Source organism: Petaurus breviceps, unplaced genomic scaffold (genome assembly GCF_028583685.1).
Source record: "Petaurus breviceps papuanus isolate PSGF00001 unplaced genomic scaffold, PetGlider_PUasm1.0 558, whole genome shotgun sequence".
NCBI lineage: Eukaryota > Metazoa > Chordata > Mammalia > Diprotodontia > Petauridae > Petaurus > Petaurus breviceps.
Genome location: NW_027186376.1, coordinates 4,171,862 through 4,184,452, shown reverse-complemented (window position 1 = coordinate 4,184,452; position 12,591 = coordinate 4,171,862). Strand labels below are relative to the sequence as shown.

Below are 12,591 nucleotides of genomic sequence, written 5' to 3'. Positions count from 1 at the left end.
TGTGTGTGCAGAGAGAGATGCATGTAGGTACTGTGGGATGTGTGTGTTTGTGTACACAGGTGTATGTAGGTACTGTGGGGTGTGTGTGCGCAGAGAGAGATATGTATGTAGGTACTGTGGGGTGTGTATTTGTGTACACAGATGTATGTAGGTTCTCTGGAGTATATGTATGAATGTATAGGGGATGTGTGTGTGAGTGAGTGCAGAGATGTATGTAGGTACTGTGGGGGGATATGTGTCTAGTGGGTGTGTGTGCCTAATGAGAGGTATGTGCGTGGGAGGGTGTGTGCAGTGAGGTGAGTGTGTGTCCAGTGGAGATGTGTAGGGGGTGTTGCCTGTGTCCAGTGAGGGGGCTTTATACACAGAGTTTTGTGTGTGGAAGGGATGATATGTCCAGCAAAGGGTATGTGTGTGAGTGAAGGCACATAGGAAAGGCTATGTGTCCCCCTTGAGGGGTGTGTGTATACTTGGGAATCTGCTCCCAGTGAGGGTTGCCTGGATGCCCAGTGAAGACCCTGGTAGGGAACAGCCATTTTCTGTTCTCTGAAATCCCTGAGGCCTGAGGGGTGGGCATAGGCACAGATAGGTCAGTGACTGGGCTGAAACGCTGTCTCTCCCTCTTTCTTCCCCTCTTCCGGGCAGTTCCGCTACAAACGCCGGGTTTACACCCAGAGCCTGCTGGACGATAAGCAGTTTGCAAAGTTACATACCAAGGTGATGTTGCCTAAGTTCTGGGAGTATCACGATATTTGAGATGAGGCTGTGAGAGAGGGGCGCTCTGTAGTTCATTCTACCCCATCCCCAGGCTCTAGGCAGCCATTCCCTCCCCTAACCCAGACAAGGGGTCCGTGGTTTCAGAAAGACCCCCAAGAATGTGGCCTTTGCCAGTACCTTCCTCCTCCCTTCTCTTTAGTGTCCATCTCTTCCCACTGGGGTAAGAGATGAGGCCATTGGGGTTAGAAGGTCCAAGTCCAGTGTTGGGGGGGATGGGCTCTGTATGCCGCCAGGGCCTGGGGAAGCACTGAGGTCACGGGGCTCAACTGACAAGCCAGAGCTGCCGCTCTTCGGTGTCCTAGGCAAACCTGAAGAAGTTCATGGAGTATGTCCAGCTTCACAGCACAGAGAAGGTGGCCCGGCTTCTGGACAAGGGGCTGGACCCCAACTTCCATGATCCTGACACAGGAGGTGAGCAGCCAAGGACGGCAGCCTTCATTGGGGCTTTAGTTGAGTTCCAGACTGTGGGGCCAGACCTCACTCTGTCTTGTGATCTACTGATTCCCAGAGTGCCCCTTGACCCTGGCTGCTCAGATGGATAGTGCCACCGATTTACTAAAGGTCCTGAGGAATGGCGGGGCCCATCTGGACTTCCGCACTCGGGAAGGGCTGACAGCTTTGCACATTGCCACGCGCTGCCGGAACCCCAGTGCCCTGACGGTCAGTGTGTGAAAGGATGCTGGGGAGGAGGCAGGGGAGAGAGAGAGGGAGCCAAAGGCTTTGGTGACCCTGGCCCTGGACTCCCCATAGACCCTGCTGGACCTCGGGGCTTCCCCAGACTACAAGGACAGCCGTGGCCTGACCCCCCTGTACCATAGCGCCCTGGGTGGTGGGGACCCCCTGTGCTGTGAGCTCCTGCTCCATGACCACGCACAGATCGGAACAGCTGATGAGAATGGATGGCAAGAGATTCACCAGGTGAGGGGCCAGGAATGTTGCTGGGGGTAGGTGGCACTGGGGAAACAGCAAGTCCTCCAAAGAGGAATCAGAGTGGGGGGAGTGTAGGGCAATGAGGGTCCTCCTCCAGCCTCTTCTCCTTCCCCTTCAGGCCTGTCGTTTTGGGCATGTCCAACACCTAGAACATTTGCTGTTCTATGGGGCTGACATGAGAGCCCAGAATGCATCAGGAAACACAGCCCTGCATATCTGTGCCCTGTACAATCAGGTGGGACAGTGTGTGTGTGTGTGTGTGTGTGTGTGTGTATGAGAGACCTGTGTGTGTGAGACCAGTGTGTAACGTGTGAGACCTGTGTGTGTGAGATCAGTGTGTGATGTGAGTGTGTGTGTGTATTTGTACACCAGTTCTCTGACTCTCCTTCCTGGGACCAATGCTATTTTTGAGTCTGACCTTAGGGTTCTCTTCCCCTCCCCTCATCCCCCCAACCAGGAGAGCTGTGCTCGGGTCCTCCTCTTCCGGGGAGCCAATAAGGATGTTCGGAATTACAATAGCCAAACAGCTTTTCAGGTATGGGGCATGGTGGGAGCTGTGGGTACTTGGGGCTTAAGGTAATGGGGATGGTGGCTCTTGGGCATGTTTAGGAAGCTGGAGTGAGTGTGGGAGGGCCAGCCAAGAGAAGCCAGGGGCCTCATTTCCCCTTCTTTTGGTCCCAAGGTGGCTATCATCGCTGGGAACTTTGAACTTGCTGAGGTTATCAAGACCCATAAGGATTCTGATGTTGGTGAGTCCCATCTTCCCCCTGCATTAGGGTTCTAGGGGCTGTGAATTCAATGGGGGGCAGCAAGTGTCCCTGGTTAAGGTGGGGGGTATCTTCAGTGGGATCAGCAAAGGTCAGAGACATGGAGATCAGAGGGTTCTGTGCTCGTCATCACGGTGTTAGCAGGAGCTTTTGGAGGTCACAGAGGAGGAAGGGGGTGTCAGTGAGGGAAAATGAAGGCAAGAGAAGACCACTGAGGATCCAAAGGGGTTGGAGACATCCACTGGCTGCATGCCTCTCCTCTGGCTAGAATGTTTTACTCTTTTCTTGGTCTGGCCCCAAAGTCCACTGTCAGTTGGTCCCTAGATTACCTGGTTGGTGATCCTGGAGGGGGATGGGGTGGAAACACAGACTTTATTGGGCAGGGCAGAGATTACTGAATCAGGGCAGCATGGGGTGGTGGCACGGGTCTTGGACTGGGTGGTTCTGCTGCTTGTTGGCTGTGCTGTGTCACCATGGACAAGTCAATTCCCTTTTCTAGGATTCTTATCTCTAACATGGGATAAGATTTGTCATTTCCCTCAGGGCCATACAAAGAAAACACTGGTGAGCAGAGAGTGTGCTTGAAATGTATATTTGTGTATTTGTATGCCTTGTTCTTGACTGGTCACGTGGGATGGTTTAAGCCTTTGGGCTGGCATGGGACTGGGGTCTTTTTGGGTTTCTCCTAGGTTGGCATTGGGATGACATTAATGTTGAGTTTGGATTGGGGCTAGCTCAGAGCTCAGGTTCAAGTTCAAAGAAGGACCAGCATTTATAAATATCTTTGGGGCCTCCTCAGGGCCGTGGCCTTTGCTTGGGGAGCTAGGTATTGGCAGTTTTTTCTTGGAGGACATTTCATTTGAGGACAGAAAGTCATGTCTTCAAGATTTTCCTGTTTGGGGTGCGCTCCCCAGTCCTGACATGGTTTAGGAGGGTGGCACGTTTCTGTGCCTAAACCCTGAGTGTCTATATTTGAGTCCAAAAGTTAAGGTTACTTAGACTCACTACAGGATAGGCCCTGGAGGTCTTGGCTTTGGGGTTAGGATTAAGCTTTGAATCACTGTTGGATTTGGTTTCTCTCTGGGTTCAGGTTAGGTTGCAGTTTGAATTAAAGTTACAATTCAGTTCCATTTAAGGCCATGGTCATTGAAAGGCCAGTGCAGGGTTAGCACTGGTGATAGGCAGCCTTCCTGAGGGGGGGAAGCCTAGGGAGCCCCCATGAGGAATACTTTTGAACATTATTTTTTTTAATAAATTCACTTATTTTAAAGGACAGCCCTGAGTGGTTCAGAGGTCCCTACCCCATGGGGAGTAGAGCTGCATGTGTTAGGGGGATGTCTACAGTTGTGGATACCAGCTCCTGTTCTGGGCCTGGGGCAGGAGTCAGTGTGGGGTTGTAGGAAGGACTCTGGCCAGGGAGACAGGCTTTACTCCAAACTCCAGCATTAGACTTGTAACCTGTGCAAGTCAGAGACCACCTGGAACCCTCAGTTTCTCCAAAGCGGTCAAATGAGAGGTGCGGCTTTTTTGGGGGGCTCCTCCCAGTCATGGCACATTCTCTGATTCTGTACGATGGCAGAGCAGAGACGAGGTCTGAGGAATGTGTCAGGGGATCCAGACAGCTTCTTTTCATCAAGTTCATGTGAGCTTGCACTCACACTTAAGATGAACCTGACAAATGTGCAAGGGAAGGGTTGGGATCAAAGTATGGCTCAGGAAATGCCCGCTGAGGATCCTTGGTGGTGTTTGGGTGTGAGGGAGGCTCCCTTGGCAGCCAAAGCCTCCCTGAGGACATTCTGCCTCTTAAACAGGAGATCACGCAGCCTCCTTGTGGGTGTTGGGGGTGGAGCAAGGGGGCAGTCTTCTATCTGATCTCCTCACTCCAAGTTTTCAGGGCTGGAATGAAGGTGTGACCCTATGGTCAGAGGGCTGGGCTCTGGGCCCTGGGCTCTGATTTCTCCCCCAGAGGAGTCTGAGCGGCTCTCTCCCTTCCAGGTGTGGTCATTTGGATGTGTGCCCCCTGTGGCATTCTCTCAGTGGGCTCTGTTCCGTGCCTCAGCCACCATTCTCCCGTATGGCCTGCTGACCAGTGGACTCTTGGTCTCCCCATATGGTCCTTAACAGAATTGCATCAGCACTTTGGCCTTTGCTTTCCTGCCCATTCTCTCCTGTGGCCTGTAGACTCTTACCCACTCTTCTTGACCAGGGTGCAGTTATGTGACCCGATCCCCATTCTCTCAGGTGCTTCAGCTGTTCCCTCTCTCTCATGTGACAAGCACTTATACTGGCCAGGTTCACCATGTGGCCTGACACCCTTATCTCCCATGGCCTAATCAGCCTTCTCGAATGTGGCCTGAGCATGAGTCCCTCACAGGTCTGACCAGTGTCTTCTCATGGGTTCTTTGGCTTCTAGTGTGCACTAGAAGCCAGCCTAGAATGTCCTGTTTTGAGGCTAGGGGCATGGGACCTTCCCACCTCAAAAGGTTCTTTCTTTTAGAACAGAAATTTGGGGAAACTGTAACTTGGGACAAGGGAGATGGTGGCGGCAGAAGCTTTCTCAGCACTTAAGGCTTTCTCTTCCTGAGTCCTGAGGGAATCTTTCTTCCCTTCCAAGCCCCGCTGCTTCTCCTTGGGAGAAGAACTAGAAGAACTGGCTCTCAGAGCTCCCGAGCCTGGGGGATGCATAGCAGCACCCCCTTTCAGAATGCCCCGACACAACCCAGATACAAGGGCAGGCTGTTAGAAGTTTGGTGCTAAGACCTGCTCCCTGTGTTCCTTGGAAAGGCAGCGCCGTGTAGTGGATGGAACCCTGGAGGCAGAAAATCCTGTGTTCAGATCCCACCTTGGATACTCACTAGCTGTGTGGGTCAGGGCAAGTCCCTCACCTGTGCCTCAGTCTCCTCATCTGTCAAATGAGGGGTTTGGATTTGGTGGCTTCAGGGGTTCCTTCCAGCTTGGGAGCTGTGACCCTATGATCTTATGGTCCCTCCTCCCTGTGATGAGCCTCTGTCCTGTGTGTGTTCTGACCACACACAGAGAAGGAATTGGAGCCCTGTGTCAGAGAGCCCAGTCCCAGGGTTTACAGGTTTGCTTGTAGGTGTGGCTGGGGGATTGGGGGGGTCAAGTAGGGATTCCTGTGCTCTTAGGTAATGCTGGCTCTTTAGGGATAACATCATGGGTCACACCATGCATTATGGGCACTGATGGGGAAGGAGAAATGCTTATGTGCATTCATGGACAATGGTTGGGCGTACATGTGCTGAAGGTTATTGGAGCTTGCCTAGACTGGCGGATAAGCTCCGAGCTTCTGTGCGCTAAGGAGGGATGTTGAACTTTGTATTGGCAGGGCCACCATGCTCTGTTGGGCACCTTCATAGATGATATTCATTCATGAGGAGATGGGGAAGCTTGGATGTAGTGATGGGCAGTGTCAGCACATGTGAGCACACACGCACACACACGTGAGCACACACACATGTGAGCTTGCACAATGTGAGCACATATGAGTACACACTCTCACATATGAACACACACTCATACACACAAGCACACACACATACACACACTCAAACATTACCACATACACTCACACACGTGATCACACACATTCACAACAATCACCCACACTCACACGTGAGCAATGCACTCACACACACGTGAGCACACACACTCACTCACACTCACACGTGAGCACACACACTCACCCACACACACATGAGCACATGCACTCACACACACTTGAGAACACACACTCACCCACACTCACCCACACTCACACATGAGCACATACCTTCACACACACTCACCTACACTCACACGTGAGCACATGCACTCACACACGTGAGCACACACACTCACACATTCACCCACACTCACATGTGAGCACATGCACTCACACATGAGCACACACACTTACCCACACTCACACATGAGCAATGCACTCACACACGAGCACAAACTCACCCACACTCATCCACACTCACACGTGAGCACATGCACTCACACACATGAGCATACACTCATACACGTGAGCTTGCACAATGTGAGCACACACAAGTACACACTCTCACATATGAGCACACACTCATACACACACGCACACACACTCACCCACACTCACACGTGAGCACACACACTCACATTCACACACACTCACACATGTGAACACACACACACACTTGAGCGCGCACACAGGTAATGTTAGAACTATCTGCTTGTGGGTAAAGTCAGCATTTGTTTGTCCTGCTGGGTAATACTGGAGATTCCACGGTCATGGCAGGCTGCTCGGAATCAGTGGGCAGTGTTGGCACTTACATGTGCTGGTGTCTAATGGCACTGTTTACACGTGCTGATGAATAATTTCAGAATTTGTATGCAGTGATGGGAAACGTTCAAGCACAACATCTGGGCTGTTGTGCATTCATGGGTAGTGTTGGCGTGTGTGTGGCCTGATGTTAGTACTGATGGACAGTATCAGAGAGGGGGGAATCCCAAGGGGCCACAGACTTCCCCTCACCTCATGCCCCTTCCTTTAGTGCCATTCCGGGAGACTCCCAGCTACACCAAGCGGCGACGCCTGGCGGGTCCCGGAGGCCTGGCCTCCCCAAGGCCATTGCAGCGCTCAGCGAGTGATAATGATCTGAAGGCTGAAGCCCGGTCTGGTCCCTCCCCGGGACCTTCGCTCAGAAGCCTCCCCCACCAGTTACTGCTCCAGATGCAAGAAGCAGGCATGGGGCCCGTGGCAGGGATCCGAGGACCCCAAAGTCGATCCCCATCCCTTCAGCGTCTGCAGGAGGATAAGGAGAGGGACAAGGACCCCAGTGGTCACACCCTGATCAGAGGAGGCCGAAGCAAGAGCAGGTAGGCCATGGGGCAGGAGATGAGGGGACTTGGAGCAGGGGGAGTGAGGGTGAGGGGTGGGGAGTTTGACAAGGACAAAGAATGGAGAGGGCTGAGGTGGGTGAGGAGGGGAGGAAGGGGGAATGGTAGCTGTGGGGAGAGCTGGTCGGGGTCAGGGGAGGAAGGAATGAGAACGGGCTCCTGGTGGCTCCAGGCTAGCCCCAGACTCCATGACTATATCTGTTGGGTTCTCTGTTAGGGGGCCCATGATTGGGCAGCCCCAAGTTAGGGTCCTTCCTCTCTGCTCTTTGGGCACTTCCCTCAGTCCTGCTGGCTCATCACTTAGGGCCACCACTCCAGCAAGTGTAGGATAGTGAAAGAAAGTGGTCAAGCCCAGGATAGCAGCAACTTAAGGAGTGTGACTGGTCTCAGGAGATGGGGGCAAGCAAAGACTTGGGACAGGCTTGCTTCCGGTGGTGGCAGTGGGAGGTTATATGGCGTCTCCGTAAGCCTGGTTGTTCAACCTGAGAGTGGCAGTACAGTGTATTCAGAAAGCACTGGGTGGGAGGCAGGACATGGGTGCCAGTCTCAGATATGACACTAAGTAGCCCTTTGAGTGGTGACCCAGGTCACCCCTCTGGGTCCTCAGGTCCTTCCTCTGCATAATGGATAACCTTGAAGGTCCCTCCTCAGTCTGACATCCTATGAGAGCATCTGAGAGGTATTAGCTGTGTGACCTTGGGCAAGTCTCTTAACTTCCTAAGCCTCAGTTTTTTTCATCTGTAAAATGGAAGGGCAGGGTGTGTGGATTCAACAGGACCCTTCCTGCTCTTAAGGTCATCTATTCTGTGGTTCTTGCCTTCTGTATACTCAGCTATGTTCTCAGTTATTGTAGGAGAGTCAAAAGGAGAAAAGCTAAGACCTGCCTGCCTTTTGATGAACAAAAGAATTGGTTAGGGTCCTGACCTAGACATTTCCTAGGAAGATTCACAGATTGGGGAAACAGCCCCAAGTCCTGCCTTTGGGAAGCTCTCCATCTGGGGCAGGCTGAGGCAGAGGAGGCCTAGTCCCTGGCCCTACCTTATGGAACCCAAAGGTTGAGGAGAAGGAGGGAGGGGTCCTGCCTTTTGGAACCTTCCAGCGTGGAGAACAAAGGAGAAACTGACCTCTGGAAGCTTAGTCTAGGAAATAAGATCGAATCCAAGCCAGTTTCCCCCTAGGATGTATGTGCTAGAGATGACTGGGTTGGTTCCTCAGGGAAGGCTAGTTAGGGCTACAGATGGTCATGCTCTGGCTAGGTCCCCAAGAGAAGGCAGGAAAGTGGCAATGAGGGTGAGGTTGGTAGGATGATGAGGCGTCTGGGGCCAGACTGGAGGAGGACCGGAAAGGCTGGAATGGCCAGGCAGTGAAGCCATTCACCTTTTTTTAGGCAGGGAAGTATCGTGGCTTTTAGGTTTTAGGAAGATTACTGAGGTAGTTAAAAGCAGTGATAGAGGCTTGATTGAGGTAGGAGGCTGCTGGATGGAGGAGAGAAGGGGCAGAAGGGAGAATGTGTGGTCCATGGTCCTTGGGCTCTCCAGGCCTCCTATGTCTAGGAACAAGGATAGTGGAGTTGTCTTGGACAGAAACAGAGGGGCTTGAGCAAAGGGGAGGGCTCTGCCGGGAAGACGGCCACTTCAGGTGTGGACACGGCAAGTTTCAGGCGATAGTGTAATAGTCAGATGGCCAGAAGGCTGTTGGAAGGGCTTGGCTGTGGCTGGTGACACAGACTCACTGACTGAAGCCTAAAGGGATCTAAGTCTGTCTAGAGCTGCCTCCTACCCAGGTATCCTGGGTCCCACATGGGGCTGGAGAGGCCCTTCAATGGCCCTCCTTAATAGATGAAGAGATTCATAAACTGTCAGGAACTTGGCCAGGGTCACCCAGAGGTGGAACCCAAGTGTCCCTGCCTCCACCTTTATGCCTTAATTCACACAGGTCAAAAGCGCACTAGCTTTTCTGAAGGTCTTCCGTGTCATGTTTGACTCCGATTGAGCTTGCGGTCCACTCAAGACTACCAGATCTTTTTCACCCTCACTCTGTCCTTATCTACTTGTGTTTCCCCCATCTAACTGGTCCTTGTGAGGCTGACTTTTTAGAACCTAAGTGGAAGAGTCGAGTGTAGGGAGGTGCTGGGGAGCCATCTGCATATGATACCTGACGCACCTAGGGCGAATGAGGTCTTTCAGTGAGGGACCCGAGAGAGCAAAGGGCTATCCAGCAGAGAGTGGGAAAGGCAATATTCAGGGCAAGAGGCAACGGGAGGCAGCACAGGGGACAGGGAAGGGGGTCTCGGTTCCTCCACCTCATCCCTTGGCCTTGTGCTCCTGGGGTCTAGGGATCCCCCGAGGGCTCCGACCGAGGGTCTCGCCCACCAGATCCTGGTCGGGGAGACTGGAGCCTAATCAGCGGCCAGTGTTGGCTGACTCTGTGCTCCCGAGGCCCGGGCGAGCAGGGTCAGAGCTCAGTCTGGCGCCTTCTCCTTCACAAAGAAAGGTCCGGAGGCCTGCAGCCCTCCTAGCCCTTGTAGCCCCTGAAGCCCCCACTAAGGCCCGGGGGAGTTCCACGGTCCTGGCGGTTCTCGGGTTGATCTCTGCTCTTGCGCCTCAGGCTTCCCCACCCCCCACCCCTGAATCCTGGGTCCTCCCCCTTCTCTGGGCCCCTGAATACTGCCCTCTGGGGGAGGGTCCCGGGGCCAGGGGTGGCTGCCCCCCTGCCGCTGTCCCGCAGAGGGGAGGAGTCGTCCCCTTGAGCGGCCGCCGCAGCGGGCAGCGAGCGAAATATGGGCACGGAGAGGGGCGAGCTGGGCGCTCCCGGGAGCGCAGCCCCGCGGTAGCGGCCGGTCCGTGCGTCCTGAGCCAGCGCTGGCAGGAGGGAATCGGGGGGCGGCGGAGAGGGCGGGGGAGCAGCGAGGGGAGGGGAGGAGAGCAGAGGGGCGGGGCGGCCGGCGGCCGTGCGCTGGTGGCGGCGGCGGCGGCGGCGGCGCGGGCCGGGGGGCGGGCGGGCAGGCAGGCGGGCGCAGCGGCCAGGCGCGGGGCGCCGAGGAGCTGGGAGCGGGGAGCCGAGCCCGGCGCATGGAGCGGCGGCGGCCGCGGGCCCGGCCCCCGGCGGGCGGGCGGCGGCGGCAGCAGGAGGCCCAGGAGGCGGCGGCGGCTGGGGCGGCCCCGGTCGGCAGCCCCGGGCGGCGGACACAGCGGCTGCGGCTGCGGCTGCGGCTGCGGTGAGGCCGGCGGGGCCGGAGGAGCGGGGGGCCTGGCCCAGGCCGAGGCCGAGGCCGAGGCCGGGGCGCCATGGCCATGACCGAGGCCCCGGGCGCCGGCTTCGCCTGCGAGCTGCCCGCGGGCATCGCCTCCGTCACCTACGTGTTTGTCTACAGCCCAAGCGGCCCCGGCGGCGGCACCGGAGGAGGAGGAGGAGGAGGAGCCGGGGGCGGCCCGGGAGCCCTGGGCCCCGCTTCGGCCACCAGCCCTGCGCCCGCGCCCGCACCCTCGCCCGCGCCGCCCCGGGGCCCAAAGCGCAAACTTTACAGCGCGGTCCCCGGCCGTAAGTTCATCGTGGTGAATGCGCACAGCCCGCGGGGCGAGGGCGAGATCCCGCTGCACCGCGGCGAGGCTGTCAAGGGTGAGCCAGACGGGCCGAGGTGGGGAGGAAAGAGGGGCTGGGGGACTGGTGGGGCCCCCAGGGCGGGTGGGGACGGCCAGGCGGTCAGGGAGACGGACGGACTGGACGGACTGACGGAAGGGCCCACGGACAGCCCCGGTCCCTGGCGGGAGGGAGGGATGGGGCTCCAGTCGTGGCTGCATTCGACCAAGGTGAGTGGGGGAGGGGGACTAGGGACGGGAGAGCTGGAAGAGGGGGGTGTGTCACTGGGGGAGTGGGAGGGGCCACTAGGATGGGTATCTGCTACTATGGAAATTCCTCTGGTCTCTCTCAAGGGGTCTGGACTCCGTTGGGGTTTCTGGATCACTATGAGGGGGTCCCTTTATCACATTTAGGGCTCTCTGTGTCCCTTTTTGGAGGCCACCAGGTTGGAATATCTAGGTCCGTATGTGGGTGTCCCCCTGCCACTGTAGAGGCCATGTCACTCCAGAGGGGGTTTCCTGGGTCACTCTCTTCGAGCGACCTTCTGTTACTAGAGGGGGTGTCTGTGACACTCTGAGGGGGTCCCTGTATCACTATAGGGGAATTCTTCTACCAGGAACCCTTTTATTTTTGAGTGGCACTATCAGTATGTCCCTGTCTGTGAGGAGATCCTCTGGTACTTTGAGTGGTCTGAGAAGGGCCCCTCTATCCTTATGGGGGCTTCTGTCACTATGAGGGATAATCCTATGTCACTAGCATGTCTATATCAGACACATCACTCTGGGGAATCTATGTAATTATAGGGGGCTTTCACTGTCCTCAGTCCTGTGAGGAGGTCTCTGTTTCACTGTCGATGTGGGCTTCTGAACCTGGGGTCTGTGATTGTGTATGTTCTATATTTTTTCCTAGCTGTATTTCAGTATAATCGTTTTTCTCTGTAATCATACACATGTTGTCTTATTCATTTAAAACCATGATTTTGAGAACGGGTTCCCTGCAGGCTTCACTAGCCTGCCCAAGGCTGTGTCCCAGAGACATAAAAGGCTGAGGACCCCTACTAAAGCATGCCTCTGTGTCCCTGAGGTGGGGATTGTGTGACTGTGCTGCTCTGAGAAGTCAGTAAAAGAGGGTCCCTGGGTCACTGTAGGAAGTCCCCTTGTCACTATGGGAAGCCCTGTGTCACTTCAGGGTGTCCTTGGGTCATTTTGTTAGGGAATATTTGTCAGTAGGGGGTTCTTTGTAAATACAGTAGGTCCTTATGTCAGTGGCTTCCCTCGGTTACTATAGATTGGCTTCTGTGTCACTCTGGGGGAACCTGTGTTTATACACTATGTCTGTATGGGATGTGCCTTTCTCCCTGAAGGAGGCCATTTGGTCAATTTCAAGAATCCCTGTGTCACTGTGAAGGCGGGTGGGGAAGGGCTGGGAGGGTCCTTCTTTCCACTAAAGGGGCTTCTCCATATCCTTTTCAGGGGAAGTAGTCTTGGCTCACTCTGTATGTCTATATGTTACATACATATATATGGGGCCCCTCTGTCATGGGGGTTTCCTGTTACAACAAGGGGTTCCAATGTCACTCCAAGTTGTCTTATTATAAGCTCAACTCTTTAGTTCTGTCTCAGAGAACTGACTTGGAACTCTGTCCTACCCTACCTTCTGG

General features: G+C 55.1%; 1 protein-coding gene across 1 annotated transcript in view; it reads left to right on the top strand.

Moving 5' to 3' along the window:
- Positions 1 to 12,591, top strand: part of SHANK3 (SH3 and multiple ankyrin repeat domains 3) — a 69,442-nt gene that overhangs the window by 1,998 nt on the left and 54,853 nt on the right. The window contains 9 exon segments of the mRNA XM_069102918.1: positions 643 to 714; positions 1,077 to 1,185; positions 1,283 to 1,434; positions 1,525 to 1,692; positions 1,823 to 1,939; positions 2,162 to 2,239; positions 2,387 to 2,453; positions 7,007 to 7,331; positions 10,726 to 10,970. Coding sequence (XP_068959019.1) covers positions 643 to 714; positions 1,077 to 1,185; positions 1,283 to 1,434; positions 1,525 to 1,692; positions 1,823 to 1,939; positions 2,162 to 2,239; positions 2,387 to 2,453; positions 7,007 to 7,331; positions 10,726 to 10,970 — 1,333 coding nt within the window.